General features: G+C 41.0%; 1 protein-coding gene across 1 annotated transcript in view; it reads left to right on the plus strand.

Annotated features, from left to right (window-relative positions):
- The window catches only part of SLC25A13 (solute carrier family 25 member 13), a 99,019-nt gene that overhangs the window by 54,192 nt on the left and 18,007 nt on the right, over positions 1-26,820 (plus strand). Inside the window, exons 6-14 of the mRNA XM_074150208.1 lie at positions 562-708; positions 2,515-2,653; positions 3,487-3,580; positions 3,743-3,827; positions 5,955-6,039; positions 6,428-6,586; positions 11,673-11,725; positions 12,757-12,837; positions 25,302-25,442. Of these exons, the coding sequence (XP_074006309.1) occupies positions 562-708; positions 2,515-2,653; positions 3,487-3,580; positions 3,743-3,827; positions 5,955-6,039; positions 6,428-6,586; positions 11,673-11,725; positions 12,757-12,837; positions 25,302-25,442 (984 nt within the window). The remainder of the gene's footprint in view (positions 1-561; positions 709-2,514; positions 2,654-3,486; positions 3,581-3,742; positions 3,828-5,954; positions 6,040-6,427; positions 6,587-11,672; positions 11,726-12,756; positions 12,838-25,301; positions 25,443-26,820) is intronic.

Here is a 26,820-nt window from a genome sequence, read left to right on the forward strand (position 1 = left end):
CAGTCCTGATACAAGGAGTCCTAAGTTAAACTGCTGGTGGCTTTTGTAGACAAATAACTTGATGTTTTAAATGAGGATGCTTTTTGAGGGAATGCTTTCAAGATTAGTGGGTGTCTGCGTGGAGATCTCTGATGATGGCATTGTCCTCGCTCAAGGAGTAGCAAACGCTTTCACAGGAAGTATTTTGACCTGCTGTGACACAGGAGATAAACTGGAGAATGCACATCGTGGAACACTTTAATGTTCACGAGTAGGAGATCACCCGCACTGGTGTGTTGATACGTGTCCTTCCTTTCTCAGTTCAATGAATTGTGCGACCCAATGTCCAGACAGCAGAGAAATCATGATGGTTGTCCCAAATTTTGAGCTCGGTGACAGAGTCCATATGTGCCACCGATAGAACAGGCTTAAAGTTGTGCATACAATATCCAATTAAAATCTGATTACATGTAATCGCGTTTTGTTAAGTATGAGATATCTTGTACGATTGCATTATTTGAAATCTAACTATTAAGGTGATGAATTTGAACTAACATTATTTTTCCCCCTCTGTGTTTTCAGGAGATACAGTTAGAACATGCAAAACAAGCTTTTGTGCAGAGAGACAATGCGCAGGCTGGAAGAGTCACAGCCATGGACTTCAGGGACATTATGGTCACTATTCGGCCACACATGCTGACACCGTTTGTAGAAGAATGTCTCGTAGCTGTGAGTAGTCCTGGTATCCCAACTGGGAAGGAGTCAGGATACAGACCTGGGATTCCTTTCTTATGTATCTTGACCACTACATGTGGCACGCAGTCCAGCTTATGGATGGGTGGTTTTAAGTTTAGCATTTATTATCTACACATATGAAAGTTAACCCTTATTGCAGAATATGTGTCCACAATGTTCTTGGTCTTGTTAGACAAAAGAAAAGCAGGTAGATGGACCTTAGCAATGGCCTACACAGATAGAGTTTGCCTGAGGATTTCCAGTCATTCCGTCATAGTGTAGTCTGTGTCAAATATGTCAAAATGCCCTTGCGTCCCCCTTAGGAAATCATCCCCAAAGGACTGGCTGTGTAAATAAGGATTTGGCCTTGCACAAGGCCAAGTGCAAGGTCCTGCATGTGGGTCTGGGCAATCCCAAGCACAAATACAGGCTGGGTGGAGAAGGGATTGAGAGCAGCCCTAAGGAGAAGCACTTGGGGGTGTTGGTGGATGAGAAGCTCAACATGAGCCAGCAACGTGCTCTGGCAGCTCAGAAAGCCCCCTGCACCCTGGGCTGCACCCCCAGCAGTGTGGCCACCAGGGTGAGGGGGGGGATTCTGCCCCTCTGCTCCGCTCTGGGGAGACCTCCCCCCCGAGTGCTGCCTCTGGCTCTGGGGCCACCAACATCAGAAGGACATGGACCTGTTGGAGCGGGGCCAGAGGAGGCCACAGAGATGCTGGGAGGGCTGGAGCCCCTCTGCTGTGAGGACGGGCTGAGAGAGTTGGGGGGGTTCAGCCTGGAGAAGAGAAGGCTCCGGGGAGACCTTAGAGCCCCTTCCAGTCCCTAAAGGGGCTCCAGGAGAGACGGGGAGGGACCCTTGATCGGGGAGGGGAGTGGAGCCATAGGACAAGGGGATGGGAGCTGCAAGTGGTGGGAACTGCAACCCAGTGACAGGATATTAGAAGGAGCCCACAGCAAAAAGTGTAGCCAGAAGCCTTGGGGACTGACAGGGAGATCTGATATTTTCTTCCTCAGTTCTCTCCCCAGTCTTGTTATCAGCTTTTCTGGGAGATGTACTTTCTCATAAAACATAAGATTTTTGATTCTTCCTCAAGGTCAATCAAATTTTATCAAGCTTATGCATTGTTATCAGGAATTTGCTGGATCACCTATCTTATATTTTAAATAGGGAATTCATCCAGTCATTTTTCTGTGCGCAGACCCAACACCGCTTTAAAATAGAGGTTTAGCCTCTGTTCTTAGTTGAGAATGAATAACTGTTCAAACCTTCTTGTTCCCGTTTTCTTTGAATGCCTGATATAAGCCCGAGAGCTTATTGCTGGATTTCCACGACTTGAAATGTCTGTGAATTTAAATGTTTCAGTTGACCTTTTTCAGAATATGTTTTGATTTTGTTGAAACTTTCTGTATAGTAATATACTTGACGTGTAGAAGTAGATTTCCTCATTACTAGAAATAAGCCAACTTATGAAACATTTCCAACTGAAGCAGTACTGAAACTTGAACTTTGTAAATTACTACTGGTTATGTTGTTCTAATCCTGCATATGTATTTGTTTAGGTTTGTAGGGTGGGGAGAGTTTTACATTCTGGTCATGATTAGTTTCAGTAACATAAGAATCTTTCATAGTTTTCTTTATTTTGCAGGTTTTTTGTTTTGTTTTGTTTTTTTGAAAAAGCAACCCTGTGCTACTGTTGCTCTTGTAAAATAAGATCATTTGAAAAGCTTTATTTCAAGATTTTTTTCTTAGTCATGTAACAGGCTCCTTTCTCTTTTCTTCTTTTACTGTCTCTACTCTAGGCTGCTGGAGGTACCACTTCCCATCAGGTCAGCTTTTCCTATTTTAATGGATTTAATTCTCTCCTTAACAACATGGAGCTCATTAGAAAGATCTACAGTACTCTGGCTGGAAACAGAAAAGATGTGGAAGTCACTAAGGGTTGGTAGAAATGTTTGCAGTCTGGAAGTTTCCTTGGGCATTTGGTTTGGGGGAGGGGGATGGAGGGGAAGACCTCATCTCTCTGCTTTTAAATCAATGGGATTGAAAATCAGTGCCTCGTTAGCGTTCCTTGGGACGCCGCTCACTTTTGTACCCTCCCGTTGGAGTCCACCCTCCAGGTTTTTCATTTTGTTTCAATCAGGAAAAAAAGGTCCTAGTAAACTGGGGGCAGGGGAAGGAAACTATGTAAAGATATTTAAAAGTTTAAAAAACTTCCTAGGACTCCTGCCAAATTGGCAGCCCATTAAAGTGACCTTCAAGGGTAGTTGAAGAATTCCATAAACTTGTATTGGCGGCACAGTAAGCTGATCTACAAGCTTGGAACAAGATGTTATCTGCTCTATCTAACCACTTTTATAGAGAATTCCCTGTGCAACGCCAGAGTTTCATTAATGTGGCCTACTGGGACTATGCATGAAAAGTTCCACATCTCTCGACTCCTGGGGTTTTTTTTCTGTTTGCCTTTTATTTTATTTTTTTCCCTCTGCCCCGCAACTGATTGATACCGTATGTCAAATATCCTAAATCCTGCTGATAGCGCTAAGCTTTAAGACCAGAGAGTTGAACTTACTTGCATGAAGGATATACATTTAAAACCATACATTTATGTAGTGGCAGGAACCCTTTTGTGGCGGGTCACTTTTATTCTTCTTCTTCTGCCCCCACACAGCATCTTCTACTTTATATTAAAGTGTAAAGCAGCTCTGGGGTGCTCTGGATGACTTCTTCTGGTTTGATTCGTTTTTCTCTTCTGTGTTTTTATTCTGTTGCAGAGGAGTTTGTTCTGGCAGCTCAGAAATTTGGTCAGGTTACACCCATGGAGGTTGACATCTTGTTCCAGTTGGCAGATCTCTATGAGCCACGGGGGTAAGTGGGGAATTCTCCTCCATCCTCCTCTTTCCTTCTCTGCAGGGGTGGGAGGTGGTGGTGGGGAACGGGAGAGTGTAGTGTCGTGGTCACGTGCAGGTAACTTCTCGTGATGTGAAACCCCATCTGTGAGGAAATACTAGGCTGAATTAATTTCCCCAGGCGCATGACGTTGGCTGATATTGAGAGAATCGCTCCTCTGGAGGAGGGGACGCTGCCCTACAACCTGGCTGAGGCACAGAGGCAGGTAAGAACAGAAGCCAGATGATGCTACTATCTGTGTCCAGTGCCAGGTAAATAGAGAGCCAGCCTCCTTCTGTGTTCTGTAATATCTGTGAGGAAGACCTTGTTAGAATTTATTTTTAACCCGTGTCATGTCTTCTCTGTGCCCCTTTCGGGCTGCATTTTGACAGGTTAAATGTGATTTACTTTGGAAAGATAAAATATATATGAGTGTCATCCAGCCATTCAGTAAATATTAGGTGTATACCTAATTTAGGTGTTTATGTTTTGTGATTCTGTTGCTCTCTGTTCTTTTCAATGAGGAAAGAAGACTTCCCCTTTCCAATACGGATGGTAAATTCGGCATCAGCCCTTGTTCTGAACACACATTTCTGGCTTGAGAGTGTTCTCTGCTTTGCCTTCTGCTCTGCTGAATATCAAAATAGGAGAGATTGTGTTTAGTCTGCCATCAGGGTTTCAGTAAAAGCATTAATATTCTCTACATTTCCAAAACCTGAAGGTTATTGACTTTCCATGGTGTAACAGCAAATGAACTCGTGTTGTATTTGAGGCAAAAAGAAATAGGAGTGTTCCTTAAATGTCAAACCTGTTGATGTTTTAGTTTTGATATTATTTTAGCGTATCATATTTTCATTGACACAAGTTTTTAAACAGATAGATTTTAAACTAACCCTCTTGTTTCTCTGTCTCTATATTAAGGCAGCCTTAACTTTGTGTCTTGTGAAACTAAGGGTTTTTTTGGTTGGGTTTTTTTTTTTTTTCCCCTGCTCTGAGTCTGTGCGGAGACGCCAGTTTGACCACAATGGGTTGATGCAGGCTACATTTTTAGGACTCCCAGGCCATCAGCCAGGCCTCTGTGTGTGTGTGTGTGTCTGTACAGACACGTCTCTTTGGCTTCTCTTTCTCTTTCTTCTTGCCCTCCCTCCCCGAGGTGTGAACACCCCCACCACCTCTCCAGGACGCTATCTGGGGCGGTGGTTTTCTGTTTGTTTGCGCAGTGACTAAATGTTGACTGTGCTGGGAAGAATTCAAAGGAGTTGGCTCCCAAAAGCTCCACCATCTATTCCTAGAAGACTCCTAAAGGAGTTAAAAGCCTTTGGGTTGGGGTGAATATTACAGAATGGGAGTTACAATAGGTGGCAGTAAAACGTAGCCAAAAATGCAGTGGTGAAAGTAGCAGCTTCTTCAGTTTTTGCTTTGGGGCCACTGACTTCGCTTGTATGATTTATGCCATTTTAAGAGGCATAATGAGGACATGTGAGTCTGCTTACCATTTCTTCTGCATACGTGTCCTACCTTTTCATTTTTCTCCCCAATTCCTTTTAATGTCAGCTACTTGCTGTTGAGACAGAAGATTTGCAGCTACGTTGATACCTTCAATTTATTTTCTGGCCTATTCCAGCTACATTGGAATATTAGCTAAAACCTAAACACATTTTCAGGAAAAAATATATCCATATTTTTATTTTGTCCTTTTACTTGTAGTATCTTGAAAAAAAAAAAGTATTTCAAAAATTGTTAGTGAGTATGGAAGACTTCACACCCCTGCTGAACTGCTGTTTTCTTAATTCTTCTCTTTCATTAAATAGCAATTTTAAATCTGGAGCATCTGAATAAATCTGAAATATATTTTGAAATCTGGCACTCACAGTCTGTGAGCAAAATGAAATTGTGGGGGGTGCTTTATGAAACCTTACTTTTCTTCAGCTAATCTGCATGAACAGTGCTTGCACTCTTGTTTTGAGAGCCTGACAGGTAGTAGATATACCTGCGCTTGGCCACAGTAGAGGGAAATTCCAAACTGGAGTCGCTTTTAGCTGTGGAAAATTAATGACTTAAGATGCAATATGTGTGCCCTCCTCTGCACATTTGGGCCATTGATTTTGGAGTTGTATAATTTTGTTGTAGTATTGGTATTTCTTTTCTTTGCTATTCCAGTCTGAAGAGGCTACATTATATGGCACTTAGAAATCAGTGGAAAAGAAATAATAATTGAAAACAAAACCCTCAGTGTATTGGGGGATTTTCTCTGGGTTTCTCTGTACTGATATCATGAGATGTTCTCTCATGAAATACCATATTCTGATTATTTGTCTTGTCTTCCCTTTTGTTTTAAATCCTGCCTTGACAGAAAGCTCCAGGCGATGTGTCCCGACCTGTTCTCATCCAGATTGCAGAGTCAGCGTACAGGTTTGCCCTGGGCTCCGTTGCTGGAGGTTAGTCATGGGCTGAGCACAAGAATATTATTCTTCACTCTTTGGGGTTTTTTTTCTTTTCTTCTGCCCTCCTTCCTCTTCTGCCTTCAGCGTGGATGGGTTCTCAGTCTTGCCCTTGGAGCTTTGTCTAAGGGATGGGATGACTAAGATGGAAGAGGAAGGGCTCATCTGATCTACAAGAGTTTGGGGATTTATGAGCCATAACGAGGTAGGGCCAGGCAGTGCTTTTGGTTAAAACCGTGGGAGATACCTTGTTGTATCCAGAACATATCATGGAGAAAAAAAAGATACAACTGGTATTTGAGATGTAAATGTGGAGGATGACAGTTGTGGTCAAACACCACAAGTGCAAAATCATGTTTTCTTACCGTTTGGTTTTTCTTTGCAGCTGTTGGTGCCACTGCAGTCTACCCAATCGACCTGGTGAAAACTCGAATGCAGAACCAGCGCTCTACGGGGTCTTTTGTGGGAGAACTTATGTATAAAAACAGCTTTGATTGCTTCAAGAAAGTGCTACGTTATGAAGGTTTCTTTGGGCTTTACAGAGGTAAGTTTAAAATGTGGTATATACTAATGATAAGATAGTAATAAGAGTTCAGGAACCCTGGATTTTTAAGCCTATTTTGTTAAGACTTAAATTTTTCCTCATTTGTGCTTTTGCTTCTATTCTGTTATAGATGAAGGATTTGCAGACTTCTTGATAACTAATACCTCATTGTGATGAGGCCATTTCTGTGCGACTTCACTGTCCTTTCTTTCCTCATCTGCAATAGGGCAACAACGGCAATTTCCTACGACAAAAATGTACTGTTGGTCAAGTTTTCATTTCCTTAGCAGTCCATAGTACCAAGAATATTTTCTCCTGTTTGTTAGGAAGTTAGGTCATTGCCAGAAGCAGTTGAGTCAGGAATGAAGAGTGGAGGATTTCAGTATAATATTGTTATGATCTGGCAAAGCTTTACGCACCTGGAAAAAACCTGAACAGTTTATAAGACAAGGTGTGAAACACCTTTAAAATTAAGTGGTGTGATACACGTGCACTCTGTAACGTATGACCTGAGTTACTGGATGTTGGCTAAATAGCTCCTCTGCAAAATACAGACTGTTTTTGTTATTTCAGCAGAATTGGAGATGGGAAGGCTCTGTTATTATTGATGGAGGTTAAGGCAGTTTTTTGAGTAGGCCTAGTAATTTAATAAAGGCTATTGACATGGTTTCTGTTTTGTCAGGATTTATAGCAATCAGAATCGTAAAAAGTCCCAGTTATTGGCTAAAGAACAAATCGTCTTCCCTGCAAATGTATGTCTCCTTCTTCCAGGATCCTGGAAGAATAAATGTGCAGAATTCCATTATTACCTGCTTCTGTCTCACTGAAACTCTAAAGCGTGATTTTTTCACCTGGAAAAACAAACCTCAGAAATGACATAACTGCGTATTCTTAACTCCATTTGCTTGTCGTGTTTGTGGAGTGCAAATTTGGGGAGCTTTAGGAACCTTCATCAGTGTAGCTTGTCTCTCTGTTCCCCATCCCCTTTACTACTTTTCCATCTTCCAAGGTGTACTGAAGAGTGAAATCTCGGACAGTTTGGTGGAGCTGAACCTCTAAACCCAGGGCAATAATCTCATTTCTGGATTATATGGTAGAAATTGTGTGATGGCAAAGAACACCATAATTTCAGAGGCAAATTGAGACCCGTGTTTCTACGGATTCTCTACTAAAAGGGCACCCTGATTTAACTTCTCTTTTTAAAAGAGTCAAATAGAGAAAACTCCTTAAAAATGTGGAGCTTCCTCTGTGGAGTTCTGTAAATTCGGGCTGTTTCTAAGGAGATGATGTTGGAGAAAGTTGAGCAACTGAGCGCAGAATGAAGGTTTCCTGTTAAGCTTGAGAGGGCAAACAGACGTGAAAGGAACATTTTCTAGATTAGTATACTCACCCTATCTAATGCAGTAAAGTTACAGTTTATATATTTAGGAATCATTTTGTTCTGGTCTTAAATACTACACCAGGTAGGACAGACTGCAGAGTACATTACTTTTTGCTGCTGGCTGGTAACTGGTTTTCTTTCTCACACCGTGGTAGGTTCCCAGTTCAGTAAAAGGGGGGTTTTTCCCATGCTGGAGGAGGGAGCAGTGGCAGAGCTCTCCTGCTTAGCTGAATAGCGATGCAAAAACCTTGTAAAAAAATTATAGTAGAAACATTTGGAGCAGTGGTCTCTGTGTTACGCCGTGTCGCAAGGAGGAATGATAAACCCTGCTCTCAACTCAGCCATTTCAGATGATATTTTTAATGCAAAGCACGTATTTCAATCCAGGGAAGCAAACCGATTTTTCTTTTTTGTGTCGTTATTTTATTTCAAACTTGAAAAAGGCAAAACCACCATGTTCTAAACCACCATCTCAGATAAGGATAAATTACACCATCTTGTGGATATAAAGAGAGCACTAAATTTTGTTTAGTGTGAATTCGATTCTAAGAATAATCAGTGTTTCCACTGAGAAGATACTTTGATTTAAAAAAAACCAAACCCAAACATGATATAAAACTCTGTAGAATGTTTGTGAGATGCATTATTTGAATGCTGTGTTGTTAGATTAATATTTTTTTTAAAGACTTCACACCTGAGATAAGTTTTTCATGTCTGTTTCTCAGCATGGCTGAAAAGAACACTCATCTGCTATACCTATAAATTACTGTTCTGTCTACATTTATACCTGAAATACGTATTCAGAAACTTACAAGTATTTAAACATATGTAAATACAGGAAAATTTTGGAAGCTGGGATTTGTCGTCTCTTCCAGCTGATGAGGCCACCTATGTTTCTTAATACCTTTTTAATCAGAAGTCCACCTAATGAGTGAGGGAATGCTTCACGGTCTTAAGCGGTGTGTGTAGTAGAGATTATTTCACCTACACTTGATAGAAATTCCATGGGAAATTTAAGTACCAGAGATAAAACGTAGCTGATAGAAACGTTCTGTAGCGATGCTGTTAGTGCCGCTTCTCCGAGAGGCTGAGAAAGACAGGAGATGCTGCGGGGGACTCCGTTATCTGTGATCGTTAACTCTTAAGGAACTTATTTGTTTCATTTATTCCAATGGTGCCTCTAGCCCTGCAGTAACTCCAGCTGCCTCCTAGTCTGATTTTAATCACCCACGTTCATTATTAGTGGGGGACTCCCATGCTAATGGTACAACAAGGCCACGGCAGGAGCTTCCCTCCAGAAGAATGCAATGAAGTACCATTTTTGGAGAATGGATGTACAAGCCTGTTCCTACCCCAAAGTTTGTCAAAGAACAAAATCTCCAAGAGACTGGCAACTGGTGATTAATTGTCCAATTTATTGTGTGAATCATGTAGTATTAAAACGTGGCAGCATACTGTTACCACCTCTCTGTCAGATGTCCATCTTCATCACGGTCAGAAATCTTTCGACAATGTTTCAGGGCTCCCACCAAAAGGAGAATCACAGAATCACATGGGGTTGGAAGGACCTCTGGAGATCATCTCGTCCAACCCCCTGCCAAAGCAGGCCCACCCAGAGCAGGTTGCACAGGAACATGTCCAGGCGGGTTTTGAATGTCGCCACAGATGGAGACTCTACCACCTCCGTGGTGAAAGGTGGTGGAGAAAGAAAAGATGATTTAGTTTTGATAGTTGTAATGTATAGAATGCCCAGGTACCATTCACAGAGAGCTTTATTGTGTAGGCATGAGAGCAAACGAAGAGTCCCGCTACCTTCTTAAGATGCTGGAGACAGCAGACCCAGCTGGTATCTGGCAAGGCTATAAAATGCTTTAAATGTATTAAAATTAATGCTACCTTTTTTAGAATCCTGTGTGCTGTCTTGCAGTAGACATAGCATTATCTATAATTAAACTTACAAAAACTTTCATCCTATAAAACCATGTGTGAAGTAGAGAAAGAGAAAAACGCTCTGGGTTTTTAGTTGTTTAATTGGATTTTTTTGGTTTTTTTTAGTGGTGAGGGGTTGAGGTTTTTTTGTAACTGCTACCTATTCGGGTTCATCTTTCTCTTCTAGACTGAAGTTTTATGGCAAGGTTTGAGTCATAACAGTCCCGTTCAGATTTGAGTGCCAAAGGAACGGACTAGATGGGAAAAAAAGGAACTTGTGCCAAGATAAACATGTTTTTCCGGAGATTTTACAAGTTCCTTTTACAAATGCAAAGCCTTAGGAGCTGGAAAAATAAAAAATGGTAAAAAGGCCATCTTTAGGTCAGGGCAGTGAAAATGAATTTGCTTTGTCCTGTTTATGTGGCTTCCAAAACGGAAGGTTCATCCAGATCTCCAGATGGAATATTTTTTAGAATTCTCTATCTTAATATTTTAGAATGTCTTTTTCTGTAATTTATTTGATATGATATAACTTGAAAGCCATGCTACATGTATAGCATAGTCGTAATATATGATTTTAAAATCATACGTATGTATATATGATTTTAAAATTTATGATCTCCAGATTCTGTTGGGAATTATGTATCTGTTTCCAGACTTGCTCTAGTTCTACCGGATTAGATCGGGTACTGTGTTTGTAAAGTAAACGGAACACCTTTTTAATCTCGGAAGATACAAATTCATTAGCCGTAACATCTGTACAAAACCACACGTAACCTGTAGAAAAGTGTTTATTTAGATTAATATCACAGCACTTACAAAGAGAATTTCATCTGTACAAGGCTAAAACAGTACAAATCTCATTCACTGTATATATTTGTGTTTTCTTCAGTGCTGCAGAAAATTCCATATTTAATTACGTAATTCTGACTGTCTTAATAGTTTTTCATTGAGGGCCGGATTCAAGTCACCTGTGAAACTAAAACTCTCACAGAAATTCAAATTTTGAAATTTAACTTATTCTGCAGAATCTCTTTTTTTGAGCAACTCTGTGTGAACTTAGCGTTACTGTAGGCTTTGGTTTGAATATTCAGCCGTATGAACATAAGTCTTGGGTAGATGTTAGGTGAGTATATGCAGTTAATTACTATTGTTTGTTACTTGAAATCAACAAAAATGCGAATACAAGTACAACTTTTAAAGGCATTAGTATATAAATAGGGCTGGCCCTTCTGCTGTCGCAAGCCAAATGGTGCTATTCCCCGATGTCTTTTCCTTAATTAATAAGAGCGTGTTTGAATGTTTTGCATTATTTTCATCCCTATCCCCTCGGGTCCTGCCATCTAATGCCGTTGGTTTTGCCCCAAAAAGGTACCGCACTCTTAATTTTTGGAATGCACACATGGTGTATCTCACAAAATTCATTAGAAAGTCTTAATTTTTGTGTGATGATGCAGAAAATGAATGTTAGTGTAGGACAGGGTGCTGAAACATTGTTGGCAAATCTGTATTAGAGTTTAAGGGTAAAGTGAGCTAATTTCACGGGCTTAGAAAAGCTAAAGTAACAAATATGTAAAGGCAGCTCCTCTGACTTGAAGTGGTAGCACAAAGTTTGTTCTCAAAATGGAATGTTTAAGTACTCTCATTAAATGTAATAACACAAAATTGCTGTAAAAATTGCCCGTTTCTAGGTGGTGATCTCTACATACAGTTGTTGATTTGTTTAGTTAATGCAGAGTTCCTCGATGCATTGACTTCTCCATTTCCACGTTCCAGGTCTCCTACCGCAGCTGTTGGGAGTAGCACCAGAGAAGGCCATAAAACTCACCGTAAGTGTGCAAATGGGTTGTTTTCACATTTCTCCACATTGTAAAGTCCATCTAATTCCAATTAGCATGTTGAGGATTTTCATCCTTAATGTGTCAGCAACACAGTAGAGTGTATTCCATCAGTTTTGCTTGATACGCCTTAAATTACAAAAGCACAACGCATTACAAGTGACATACAAGTCACATGCATAAATATATATATATGTGTGTACATTTGAAAAATCTTATGGAAAACTTATTTCTGGACTCACTTCAAAACACGTAACAAGATTATTCAACTTGCTCAGCTCATCCACTTGTTTGTAAATAGCCCAGACCTTTGGTTTCACTTCTTAGCAAAAATAAAGAATTATTTATTGGCCTTGGAGGGCTTTTGGTTTTGCGTCTCCACGTGGTTCCTGCACGTTTAGTTCTAGCACATCGGGAGATAATATGAGCATGAAGTGAAGTGTTGGTGAGAAAGGAACTTGTTTGCTTGCATTTTTTTTCCCTGAATGTTTTGCTTCTGTGATTTTGTTATTTCTTGAATTGTTTTAAGGCACCGACGTATTTCTTATTATAACCCAATGGTAAGGTATTGGTATTCACTGATAGGTTAGTATTCACCGAAGCGTTTTAGGAAGAGAAAGGTATTTAATGCTATTAACTGAATTACTATTGTGTTAAAACTTATTCTTGAACATTCTGATATTAATTTGAAATTATATCTAATTTGTAACTGTAGCTAGCATTTCCAAAATCTTACGTGATTTTATCATTAATTTTCAGACAATGATTTTACTATTTAATTAGTGATTGATGTCTTTCTTTCAATAATAAATATTTGAATTATGCTGCAAATCTCTGTTAGAAAGGAAAACATAGTCAGTTTTACAATATTTCATATAAAATCTAAGATTTGTGTGCTATCCGGTGGTTCGGCAGCTTCGCGGATGTATTTGCGCTTCCGGTTGTGCAGAATTTGCAGCAGACGAGTGTTTTCCCCAACCTTTTAATTCCTCAGCTCCCATAAAACGTTTGGTTTTTTTCAGGTTAATGATTTTGTGCGAGACAAGTTTATGAGTAAAGACGGCTCCGTCCCGCTGGCAGCCGAAATCCTTGCTGGTGGCTGCGTAAGTATCTTTACTTCCATCTCCTCCGCGCGAGACAGGCGAAGCGCGGCGTGCGAGACGCAGCGCGGGGACTAAGGCTTGTGTTTAACCGCAGATCCGGGTCCTGAGCAGAGGCCACTAGAGCAGCTCAGTTCTTTCCTAGATAACCAGCCGCTCTTGGTGAGAGGGTAAATGTTTCTCTGCATCCCGCCTTTCAGCCGCGCTCTTTAATTCTCACGGCTTGGAGTTTGTTCCCTTTAATAAAGAATGTGCCTTTATTCACGTTGGCTGTAGCTCGTGGCCTGAAGAGGATTCATGCTAACCTTTCCAGGAGTTAATAATTAGATACTACTTTGTGGCACCCACTCTGCCACGTCACTTCTTTCCTGATGTGTGATTGCGCCCACTAATTTTCACTTTTTTTTGCAGTGATACTGGCTTTTTGAAATGGCAAAAACTACTCATGCTTCTTTGAGTTCGCAGCAGACGTGGGCTGGGTACTGCTAACTCGGTACATAACGCATTCCTCAATGTAGGCTGTATTTAAAGCCCACTGAATTTTGAAGAGTGTTTTGCTTGCACGAAGTAGTATCTTAATGAACAACTGGGTAAATGATAACGCTTCACGGTTTGGTCTGGTTCTGCCTGTTCGTATTACAGCTTACTTTATCTGCTGTATTGATTTTGTTCAAGCAAATGTAAATACTTTAGGTAAAATGAATAGCTGTTCAAAGACCAGTGCACTTTACAGATAAAGAACGGTGTTTATTTAAACGGGCTTTGATCAGCGGGGCAGAGCCACGCCGCTGTATGTTCAATCCATCTTTGTTTCTGCTCTCATGAGACAGGTGAGGTCACGTTTTCATGCAGCTTCTCCCTCTGTCGAAAACCAGGGTGAGCAGCGACTTAAAAAACATAATCCTTGTGCGTTAACCCGAGCGGGTGCAGAGATTTGTGCCGTGTGCGCTCGTGGAGAGCACCCCCGGATTATGGGGGCCCCCGGGGAGCGCTGAGAAGCCCCCGCCTTGCCGTAATTCTCAGGAGATGGGGCAGGGTTTGGCTGCCGTCTCCCTGCTCCTTCTGTTTGATCACTGACCTGGTGCAGACTGCCAGGTAGGATCCCCTTGTTCTGAAACTTTAGGAGCAATCAGGGGAGGGAAAAAAAAAAAAGGACGGGGCTGGGGGGGAAGAGAAGAATGTGGGTCTCTAAAGCCCTAGATAAAAAGCATGCTGTAAATGAAGGAAAAATGCAATAAAGTGCTCGTAGAGTAAAAAGTATTTGCCCCTTACACTAATAAAACGTCTTATGAATGTAGCAGCCATAGAGAATTCAGCAAAAATTTCATTTAAAATGTCATTTGATCTAGAGTTTTTATTTTTTACAGACTGATGTGAATTTTTTAATGCAGCACAAAAAGCACTCTTTGCAGAGAGCTGTCATTCACGAGAGCGCTGCAGCGAGCTTCTTGCCAGTCGTTCCTTGGGAAACGGAAGGATCTGCTTTAAGAGATAGGTGGCTTGAGACGTATTTTAAACGTGCTGCAAATGTTGGCTTGTCCTATGGGGTATTTGAAATAAAATAACTGTTAACAGCGAGATGCTGCATAAAGCTGTAGCAGGAGACGTGTGGTGGCAGAATGCCCTGAGTTTTCTTTTAACTGGAGTTCTCCACTTCAGGGCAGGGTCTAGTGCCAGGTAGAGAGGTTGCGACTTGTCTTTTCTGCAGGTGGTCTTTGGGGGGTTTTTTTTGGTAATTTTAAACCCAATTCAGACTAGCAACAGAGACTCTCCTTACGAGTGGTGCCTGGGTTTTTTGGGGGGGGAGAATTTTTCTCTCCTGGTGTAAATATATGCATAAAATAGGAGATGCCAGAGACAGGGTTTTTCCTGTAGCTTTCAGCGTTGAATTTTGCCTAACTTTTTGCCCCTGTTTAAGCCAATGTGGAACCTGCGATTTCACTGGGGAGGCAGTAAGGACACTGCATTGGAAATATTCACTCTTGGATTTGTACCTCCTTTCACAATGTGCTAATCGCTTACGTGGGAGGCGAGAAGGCAGGAGGGCACGACGTGTTAGTGTCTGAAAAGGGGCAGGCAACTAAGATGTATTTTATAAAAGCCACCTGCCCTCTCACCTTTCTGCTCTCCACATCTAATTCTCGGCTATGGTTGTGTTTCAAACACAGATGTTGAATTTTTCCTCCTCCTGTGCTCCCGTTTCCTTGGCGGGTATTCATCGCCTGTGCGAGAGCCGTGTGCCGGGATGCTGCGGGATTCCAGGGGTTTAAATACCAGCCCCGTGAGCCCAGTATCACTTCAGTTCCTAAGAAAGGGGAGGACGGAGCAGATGCTTGGATGGTTTGGGTTGTTTTAACACAAAGGGCTTTGAAGGGGTCAGTATCACCTGAGCAGCTCCGCTCCCGCTGTTTGCCCAACCATTGCCAGGCCTTGACTTTTTAAGTCCCCAAGGAGTTCGCTTTGCATCATAATTACTGAGAATTAGTACACATGGCTGACTTTTGCACTTGTAACTAAAGCTGATTGTTTCATTGAACAAGTCTTTTTCTGTTTTGTAAACTGTTTTCTCTCCTGAAAAAAAAAGAAAAGAAAAGAAGCAAAATAGAAAGATCTTTTAGTTGGTGACCCGGTGGCACTTAGCTCGGTTAACAGCCTGTTTCATCGCTTTTCATTATGTCAAGATAAAAGTGAGAGGTTGGTTGAGATTTATTTTTTTTTGAGACCCCCGAGAATATAATTAAAAGTATAACCTTGATATTTTTATCCGGAATCTTAAGGAGGGTTGTTACGTAAATTACTACATCAAAATTTCCATCTCCTTTGTTTGTAAGAATTTTTCCTAGTGACTGCGGTATTTGTTACCCATAAAAATACCTGTGAGTTCCCGGTTAGCAGGGTGCCTGGCAGCCCCCGGGGGCTCGGGGCTCTGCCTTTAGGGCTCTCATCGTTCATGCGAATCCTATACAGCCCTTATCGTTGTTAGACCAGTAAAAAGCTTCGGTTCCAAGCCATGGTGTGATGATACTATAGAGCTATAGGATCCACTGAGCATCTCAACCACAAACCCGACTTTACCTCCTTGAAAGAAAAAGTGCACAAAGATGCTAGATTTGAAGTTTCCCTAAGCCTTTTTTCCATGGTCTTTCAATTTCTTTTATATTTTAAATAAAAAATAATCTCTAGTCATACCAAGTTTAGCTGCTTGCTTCTTTTAAACTTAATTCCATTAAAAGCTTCTGTTAAAAGTAATCTGATTATTTTTTTTTAGAGAGCACTGGCCATTATTCTTATTTTTTGAGTTATATTAACCAGTTGAAACCACTGTCTGTAAAAGTGGCATAAACATTATTTTGAGGGTTTTGAAGTGTTGCCTTTGACACTAAGCTTTTAGGTGAGACCATCGTTTTGATTAGTTCCTTAAATAAAGCAGTTCCACATTTAATGGAACATTTACATTGTGTGTCTGGAAGTAACCGAGAAAGAGATGCAAAACTGCAAAATAAAGAGTCATCATGAAACACGTAAAAAATATTAAGAAGTATTATAGCCTGACGAAAAAGAAATAGCTATATCATAGATGTTGCCTTGTCGGCGTATAGTAACACAATTATATAGGTAAATCGGAAGCTTAATTTTCAGCAAGAGAAAAAATATTTTGCTTTATTAACCTTTCCTTCTGCTCTCCCTCCTCTTTCCAAGCACACGCAGCCTTTCCCTTCCCAGCTGCTCAGTGTGTGCTCACTATTAGCCCCTTTAAATCATGTAGCACAGTACAATTACAGACCCCGTACAGATCTGCTTTTATTTAAGTTGTCAAGACAATTTTAGGCGTATTTCTAGAGACTTTATAGTAATCGGAATAAAGTTGAAACATATTGGACCTGCTTGGACAACCTCAACTCTGCTATGGAACATAAAAATTAGATACGGTTAAGATGGAGTTCATCTAGAAAGTGCAAAATGCTGTCCAGAATTAACTTCTGTAAAGGGATATGATGTGAAATTCCAGATGAATTGTGCCAAATGACCAATCCAGTGCAAATAGTTTTATTAAGCTACTTACAGCATTTATTTTATGTTTCAGAGAGTAATAAAGATAAGTCCACATCTGAGCTGCATTTTCTCTGCGGCATTGTAGTGGAGGTAGAGGGTGCAGGGACCGCAGTTCCCACACTTCTTACATCTCCTGCTTGCAAAAATTCAGACATTTCTACGTCGTCAACTGAAGGTGTCATTCTTGCTTTCATTATTCAGAAACCTAAATCTGATAAAATTCTATTCTCTTAGGCAAGGAAGGCTGAGCTGTGGGTAAAATGAAGCTGAGTGTGTGTGTGCCAAGGGGAAAAAATCTCTGCGTGTGTATCTGAAGCCAAAAAGAACAACTGCTGTCGCATGGAAAAGTTTGGGTGTAGTTTATTGAGATAGTTAAATAGGGATGGTCTTCTCGCTGATGGCTCATCTTAGCTCTGAAAGCCAATGGCTACGTCTCTTGAGCGTCTCTTGAGCTCGTAACAGATTTATTCTCAGAGGTCTGTTCTCCCTGCACTCAGGGAATCTAAATTCCAGCACTTCCCAGGGCAGTTCTGCCTGCACGTGTAAAAACCCAACATTCACGTTTCTTGCTGAAGGAAAACTTCAGAAGCTCCTAATTTTTTTTCCTTGATTAAATTTAACATAAATTTTATGTAGAAAGAAAATAGCTTTGTTAAATAAATTAATTAGATTTAAAGTGTATTTAATGTAATTAATATAATGTAACAGAATATACTATAATTAATTAGGTATTTTTAAAGTAGTTTTCTCCTCTGAACCACTATAATTGTAGTTATTTTCAGCATACTGAAAATAATTTAAACTAATTGTAAACTTCTGGTACAAAAAACCCCCAGCTAGATCTGGACTTAAATTTAACTCCACAATTGCAAACCCGTGCTATGTCGACCCTGCTCTGTTTTAATTCGCTCTGATTAATTTTCAGCTGATCTTAGATTTAAGCCTTAGAATGAAGTTTGGGAAAGCAACGTACAGGAACGTGATCGCCCTTCCCAGAGGTTGTAGCGAAAGGCGGGGGAGTCCCTGCTTCTCTCTGACCTCACCCCCCATTTCCTTGCAGGTTTGGATGTTTTTAAAAAATAGTTTACTGAAATTTTCACCCAGTCATACCTGGTTAAACTGGCCTTTCCTGAAAGCAGTAAGGAACGTGAATTTATGTAGAATGTGATTTCACTCTATTTTGAATTTTCCTTTTGAATCAGTTAATTTAATTTTATTTTTTTTCCTAAGATATTTTCCCATAAAGTTAGAGGCTCTTTCCCCTTTTGCTTCCCCTCTCTTCTTCCTTGTCATTTCCCTTCTCCCCTAAAAAAAAGAAAAGAGAAGGAGAGGAAAAAGAGAGGAAATTTTTCAAACTGTCAAACAAGAAGAGATGCACAGGTTTAGGTTGATACGTTTCTGACTGCATAATCAAACCATTCTGAACTCTTAAAAAGACCGTTTTTTTTATCCCGAAAACATACTAAATATTCTTTCCATTTTAAATGTGTTCTTTTTTTTCCTATTATGTTAGAAATAATGACTGCAGAATTTTATATGAACATACATTACAGTTTAACACAGGTATTTGTTTTGACAATTGTATTTTATTATACATCCCTTTCTCCTATTACTCCTCCTTTTACTGGCAGTAAAATATTTTAGTGTTTACCAGTGTATGTTCAAAAAAAAAAAAAATACACCCCAAAAAACAAAGCCTCCAACTCAAATCAGGAATTAAAATCTAGCTTTCTATGAGAAAAAGGAAGATATTTATGATGTCACAGTAATTTATGATGTGACCAAGAAATAATGGGTCAGAGTTTTAATACAGCTACCATGCCTGAAGACTTGAAAGGTCTGTAAATCATTAAATGATTCTACAACTAGTCAAAATAGACAAGTAGAGCAGACAGAGCCAAATGTTAACATATTTGACAGGTCTGTAACTTAATTGCTTTTATAATGCCAATCAAGTAGGCTCCACTTTGATTTTTTGGCTCGGCTTCTGAGAACTGAATTACCAATAACGGGGAAAATAGCAAATGCACAATTTTAATTTAGTTTTTTCTTTTCCCCCCACTGCAGACTTGGTCAGTGCTTATAAACAAACCACGCTCCTCTTGGGTTCTCCTATGGTCATTAACGGCCAGGTCGTTAATGAACTATTGTAGGGCAGTCGTCCCCAGTTTTATCCCAGTCTTGGAAATGTGTCTGAAGCAGTAGCAGGAACGAACCTCTGCTCAGCCTAATTGCGATCCTATTTATGAGCCCTTTTACGTGAGCGTTTGAAGGAGCTTACTTTATGGTTTATGTACACTTGGAGCTTAACGAGACTCTGCAATTCTAGTTTGAGCTGCCCAAAGTAAAAAACCTCAGCCAGACCGAGAGAAGGAGAGAAGAAGACGGGAAAGATTAGCTGGAGAAACACACCCTTCTGCCCGAGCAGCGCGAAAGCTGGGTCTGTGCGAGCCTGCTCAGGGTGGTGAAAAGCAGGTGATGGAGGGCCCAGGAAACCTCCTCCTGATCCGAAGAAAAGGTATTTACTGTATGAAATCCTGTTGCTAAAGAGCATTATCGGGATGCTGTGTAGATAGGACCACAGACGAGAGGACACAGAATAGCGTGGGGTGGATTGTCTGGGTTTTTGAAGTCTGGCTTTATCGGGAAAATAGGTAACATAGAAGCAAGCCTGTGAGAGCCCAGTGTGCTCTGCCCTGGACATGCAGCACCACGTAATTAAGGTTGTCACCTCTGAAATCTGTAAGAAAGCCAGTCCCTTTGGACAGATGTCTGTTGCTCGGTGGCTCTTCTGGTAACGGGAAAGTCCATAGTGAGATCAGCGTCTTTCATGTGATGCTCTCGGGGTCTCCTGCCGTGCAAACACCAGGACTTTCAGGAGTGGTCTGAAGCCCTGCAGTGTCACTCCGTAAATCTGGCTTCTAAGCCTTGCCTGTCACAGAGTTAGTATGTGATTTTGTGGTAAAATCAGTGAAAAGTTCTGTGCCTTAATTGCCCTTTAGTATCCAACGAGGATGGTCATTCTTCCACTGTTGCATCTGTCGAGTGCGTTTTTAATTTTTTATTTATTTTTTTTATAACAGGGAACTATATTTTGTGGCTGCACAGTGCTCAGCACTTTAATTGGGATTAATGGACACTAGCAAACGTACAGGAAAACAAGGTGCATCTGGCAACAGACGAGGAGTAAGGGCCGGAGGTAGCGAACGGTATTCGGTGTGACTGAATGTGATAAAGTTGACCAAAAATTCTGGAACTTGCACCTGCTTGTCTTTTTGTAACTGGAATGAGTAACCAAGACATTGTAGATGATTTCTTTTGCAGAGGTTGATTTTGGATCGTTTATATAATACGTTGCTGATGTATTTTAATGGTTACCGTTAATTGCCATAATTGCTATCCCTAGGTGATATTGTTGGGAAGTACTAGCCCTCGGATAGCCGTAGTAATCCTTTCTTCATCCATGAAACTTTAAAAGGTGATATATGACACGTTGGGTGGGACGCAGGAGGAAGGTCTGGGCTGACCCTAAATACTCTTAGCCAAGAACAGGAAAAAGGCTATGATTTGTAGTAGGTAATAAGGTTAATTAGAGGCACAAGAACAGCTGATGGTCAGTAGCAATGAAGGGAAAAGAATCTAGTACTTGCTGCTGGGATGGAAAACACAGAATTTTTCTTCCTGAGCTGGAAGCTGTTACTTTCTTCAGCACCTACAGCCCTAGGAGAGCTGGGTCTGGCATGCTCACTTCTTACCTGATCTCATAAGGGTGCAAAATGCATGTACATTTAAAAGAACAGGAATTTCTTGTCTAAGTGTAATGAGGGGGGTGAAAACCTGTTTATTTCCCAGTAAAATTTATTACAAGGTGATTTGAACAGGCGGAGAAGTAGAAAACATTCTAACTTCTTAAACTGGAGTGTTAAGCAGTTGTTATTAATTTTTTTTTTTCACTACAGAAGGGATTTTATTTCCCCATGGACAAAAAAATAAATACCTCAACTGTTTCTGCTTCTCCCTTCTGTTCAGTGAAGTAGGAAAGTAGGAGGAGGTGTGTGATAGACAGTCGTGTGTTACTGTACAAGACTATACTGCCATCGAGAGGTGCTGGGTGATACCAAACCAAGCGCAGAGTTGAAGAACTGTAAAAATTTAAATAAATGGATTGTTTTTAAAAATTGACAGGTGTGTGGATGCATAGCTAGCTGTCTGTGTGGTAAAGCACATGGAACATTTCATAGGCATGCCGGTTTCCATGTGCGTATGAGGAATTTTTGGATGACGGAGGTATTTCCCTTTCCTTTTCTTGCTTTACATCAAACAAGACCAGAAGTGCTTGTGATTAGGTCAAGTGTTAAATTCTTTCAGAATATTATAGGCCCTTTGTGGGCCCGTACAGGTAATTCTCTGTGCAGTACCTCTAGGTAGCTACTCCTGTAAATAAGTCAAAATTGTAGTTTTTATTTTAATCACATGATAATAACTGAAAAGTAATAGGTTTGCTTTTACAGTCAGATCATTTCTTTCTTTAAAAAATGATTGGAAGAGGTGATGAGGAATTAAAAGTTGAGAGTATTCAAGTTTGTAACTTCAGGATGGAAAACCTAGTGTTACTGGGAACTACAGATGATAAAGTTGATCCCAGAATGAGTTTTGTGGCACTTAGTGGAGAAATCATTCAGCTCGAGCAACCTGGGCTTCATCTGTGTTTATTCTGGGCACAAAAATAGTTTCCAAGTTCTGACCTTTGGGACCATATTTTAAAATGAGATGCACTTTCAACTGCAAAAGTTCACAACAAGAAGGTATGTTCTTCAGCTTCTGGCCAAACACCACGAATGAGTGGGGTGACACGATGCGCTGATGGTGTTTTGTCTGGTTTTCCCACAACAATTTATACCAGCACCTTGAAGAGACTGGGGGAAAAAAAAATAGATTAATGAGATTTCTTTCCTTGCGTTCACTGTGCAAAAACTCAGGAAGAGGACAGGAGCCCTGCTATTGGGATTCAAGTTTGGAGATGGGGATGTCTGGAGACTCTCAGAAGTTGTGTGTTTGAGTGAGGGGACAATTAACCTCTTTACCTCAAATCCCCTTGGTGTGAAACTGGAATCATTGTACTTTCCTCACAGGAGCACTGGGAGAAAATAGCCATTAATATTTATGAGACACTTGCATACTATGATGGTGAATAACACAACAGGAGCTACCAGCGCTAGACCAGCAAGAAATCATTTCATTAGAGAGCGTAGTAGCCATCTCCAGTTGGCTTTGAGAGTAAGGAGCTGCAGTTCCCAGCGGAGACGGTTAAATAACAGGGGGAGAACAGTTCCCATCAGGCGACCCTACTCATTACCCCTAAATAGCCTCTGCCCGGGCTGAAAAACCAGCCTTCCTCCCCATCGCAGAGCAGGTAGGTGGTGGGAACCCTCTGCCCAAGACCCTCTGGCAGGTATTGTCCAGCTCCTCGCATTCCGTTATTCACCCCCTGAGTGGTGGAGTGGATCTTTGAGCGAGTTCGGAGGGTGATGGAGGTTGTTCAGGGAGCTCTGGGCGGTTCTGTGGAAAGCCTTCGTTGGAAATTTCCAAGGTCTTTCTTCAGGCCTGTGTTCTGGGCAACACAACTGAGTCTTTTTAGTAACGTCCCATGCATGCAGGTCTAGGGGTTTAAAAGTTTGAATGTAGGAGCTTGATTGGAGGAGGTGGGTAAATAATAGCATCCCCTTTCTTCAAACAGCAGAGATAATCTTGTGTGATCTACCTAGAGCCACAAACATCCAATACGGCGAGTGTCGACACAGCCAGGTGGGACGTGCAAACACAGACGTTTATATATATGACCACCTGAAGTACTTCCCGTTTGCTTGAATTCAGAAATTATTTGCCTTTATTATCCTTTAAAATCACTTATAAGTTTCTATTTCTCTAAATATGGCATTCACTTAAACATTTTTTCTCAATTTTTAAATTACTCAGTGTTTTGGTGCATTAATAATCCTAAATTAAACTTAATTTTGTTGTCATCTTTTAAATTTTGATACGGTTTTCCTGTAGCGAAAATTAAAAGAGCCCTTCCCATGGAGTCACGGCACAATGAACCGCATCGATATCCCACTGAGGGAGAGGAGTTTCTTTGTGCCAACACAGAGCAGTTGGTGTGAGTTTTTAAGTAGTAGTTTGTAGAGGAGGGCTGTGGTTTAGCAAACTTGCAAATGAACATTATCACCTGCGATTGGGATTTTATCCCAAAATATGTTTGATGGTGTGTGGGAATGCTTAATATTTGTAATACACCAAAAATGTTTATTATACAGGAATTTATAATTCACCGTAAGGACCTTTCCAGGTTTTTTTTTTATTTTATTTTATTTTCAGACTTTGCAAGATGAGGAGACGAGTAAAAGAAACTGTCTCAATTTCCAGATTTGAATGCTCACTTACCCAATGTGTTTCAGTTTAAGTGCAAAACTGAAGTCAGGTTATGTGCCAAATAATTTATCAGTCTAATTTCTGATGGCAACAAGAATAGCAGTTTTATATGTACCAGGATTCTGGTTTGGTAAAAGCAGTTAAATTAAATTATGCCAATTTGAAAGTCAAAACCAGTTGAGTTACACAAGAGTATGCTTTTTCTGGTCAAAATAGGAAACATTTGGGATATTTTGGGGGTTATGTAAAGACTTTAATTTGTAACCACACTGTGTATGCTCAGTCGAAGTGGTAGACAAGAATAGTTGTTCGTGCGATTTGCCATTTCTTCAGCACATTATTTAAACCATATTACCGGGCATATTTTTTATTTTGAATGATAGTTAATCTGAGCTCTGATTAATTCTTTTAACATTTGGATAATTTGAAAAAGATGTGCACGTACTGTGTACACGCTAGACATGGCTGGATGCAAGCGCTTTCCAATGAAGCTTATTTCATTCTAGTCATTACCTTCTAGAAAAAAAATAGTTCCTGTTTTGTCGTGGGGAGGGCGAGGGTTGCCCTTTGCGTGGTTTGTGTGATTTCAAAACCCGGAGAAGGGCATGGCTGTTGGGCCACGTAATTAAGAAATTAAGAGAAGTTAGAGTGACACTTTTTAATTTGGGCCAGACAGAGTTTGAATGAGTATTTTTGTGAATACATTGAAGTAACATTCATGTTACCTTTTTTTCCCTTGTTTCATATTTTTAACTGGGGATCTGTCAGTGGAGCAGAAAGGTCCTGCCCTACAGTAGAATTGTGAATGAGATGAACTTCACTGGGACTAGTAGGGAGTCTAAAACGCTTGCCACTGTTTTAAATCTCACTTTCAAAATCAGTTCAGTGGTATCTTTCCAACAAATGGACGCTGCCTGGTTAAAAACATCTACCAGTTCTTCATTAATGGAATCCTGAGGTCTGCAGACCTTCTTTATCACCTGGTGCACAAATAGCAATGTGGAGCTCAGGCTCTTGAATCAAACAGCATTTAATGACGCTGAAACCGGTAGTTTGGTGGGGTTTTAAAAAGGTATCTGCAGTTCTGCTCTTTGGAATCCATGTCTTCATAGAATCATAGAATGGTTCAAGTTGGAAGGGAGCTTAAAGCCCATCCAGTGCTACCCCCTGCCCTGGGCAGGGACACCTCCCACCAGACCAGGTTGCTCCAAGCCCCCTCCAACCTGGCCTTGAACCCCTCCAGGGATGGGGCAGCCACAGCTTCTCTGGGCAACCTGGGCCAGGCTCTCACCACCCTCACAGCAAAGAAGTTCTTCCCCAGATCTCATCTCAGTCTCCCCTTTTTCAATTTAAAACCATTACCCCTCGTACTATCACTATATTCCCTGATCCAGAGTCCCTCCCCATCTCTCCTGGAGCCCCTTTAGGGACTGGAAGGGGCTCTAAGGTCTCCCCGGAGCCTTCTCTTCTCCAGGCTGAACCCCCCCAACTCTCTCAGCCTGTCCTCTTAGGAGAAATGCTCCAGCCCTTGTATCATCTTTGTTTTATGAACTCATGCCAAAATCAAAAAAAGCTTCTCTCAGACTTCTACTCTTCAAGAGTCTGTTTTCACTCTCTAAGTGCTGGCCTGCACATGCACATCTCAGGTACTAATTCTTCCTTTCACTTTGTTACCTGTTTTATAGTGCTTTTGGCTTGTCAGCAGTGTGTAAATTGGTGTTGGTGAATGCATTCTCCCGGTGAGAATGGAGCGGGTGTCCCTCTGATGTCCCTCTGATGTCCTGCAGGGCCTGACCCATGTCCTCCCTGCTTTTCCTGACTGCACTTCTCATGACCTGCAGTTGATTAACTAATGCTAAAACCTGTCTGCTAGTAGCTTATAACCGATGGCAGCAGAGTTAAAAATGTCTTCTCTTGGATGTACCAGGACATACGCTGCAAATAATGTACCGGGTTAACGTGCTGCCTCCCACTTTTAATTCCAGGCTGGAGGTTCTCAAGTGATCTTTACCAATCCACTGGAAATCGTGAAGATTCGGTTACAGGTGGCTGGAGAAATTACCACTGGTCCACGAGTGAGTGCCCTCACTGTCTTACGGGACTTAGGCTTCTTTGGTCTCTACAAGGTACGTTTTTTTTATATATATATATATGTATATATATATATACACAAGAATTAAAGCCAATGGTGAATGTTTCAAACCAAAAGATCATTTCATTGTTCTCACAAGCTTTCATATGTGGACATAGTTGTATTTTTTTTAAAAAATCTTCCTTGTTATGTGATATTATGTCTTCATTTTTCATTTCTAATCGAGGGAAGAAAGAAACTGCCTTGTGTATTTAAGCGTGTGGATCTTACTAAGATTTCTCCCTTCAGCAGGTGTAAGTGTTGTTCGTTGAGGGTTAATTTGTGATTCTTGATGTTCTACCTGGTGTAAAAATAAACTTATTCTCATCTACGTCATGATATGGAGCTTAAAGTTTTGGAGCTGTGCTTTCGCTCCTCTTTGTTGGATTCAGCAGCTTTCCCAGATGTCATCGTTAATCTGGTGATGGGAATCAATTGCAGCGCAATAAGAGTGAAGAAATACAGACAGTGGGAGCCTGACATAAAAATAAACTACTAAAGCAAGCGTCCCCTTGCTAGTTTAGAAGAACATCACCACAAATAATATCAGGAAAAGCTGCTTTTATGGGTCTATACTGCAAACTCTACAATTCTTCTTTCTACGTTGCTTTCCTCACATAGATTTGTAAATATATAGAAATAAAGTTAAGTTTAGTGTTCGGCTGCAGCGGGATTAGAATCATTTGCTGTTGAATCCAATGGTCTCTATGCCACAAATAATGTAAAGGATTTAACATAGCAACTTCTGCTTTGAGATGAAGGGGACTAGATACGGAGGGGTATGAATGGTCTGGGGGTGCTTTGAGACAGCCATTACACAGGGTACCGGAACAAAAACTGCAGAGAGTGCCATATACTGCAGGTTCTGGAGCCAACTTCTGGGGAGGAAGCTCTCACGCCACCCCTTTGTCCCCATATTCCTGTGCAACAGGCAGAATTCCTCTGATTCTCATTTCCAGCAGCGCAACTGTAAACTGAAGATGCTTCAAAACCCTCCAAATGAGCCCCATCCCCCTCCTCCACAACATTTAAATTCCATCTCCATTTTTTAAGCATCCAATCCTTTTAAATTGTCCTTTTATCATTCCAAAGAGGAAGCCTGCCCTGCCCGGGAGTAGATGTATGTGTGTTTTGGCCTGGAGAGAAGTTGCTGGTCTGAATGGGATTTAGTGGGGAGTTGTTTTTCCCTTTAAATTGACTTGCTAATTTTTTAGGTGTTTTACTGAAGGGGAGGCTATTGTGTGAACTCCTGGTAAATGGCATTATGGTGTTGATCGGGTCAACATTTACAACTGAAAAGGGGGTTATGGTAAACAGCCTGCACCCCCGGGGCTGTGCGGGAACGGAGGGCAGCCACCGACTTTTACTTAGAC

The sequence above is a fragment of the Numenius arquata genome, chromosome 7 (genome assembly GCF_964106895.1).
Source record: "Numenius arquata chromosome 7, bNumArq3.hap1.1, whole genome shotgun sequence".
Lineage (NCBI taxonomy): Eukaryota > Metazoa > Chordata > Aves > Charadriiformes > Scolopacidae > Numenius > Numenius arquata.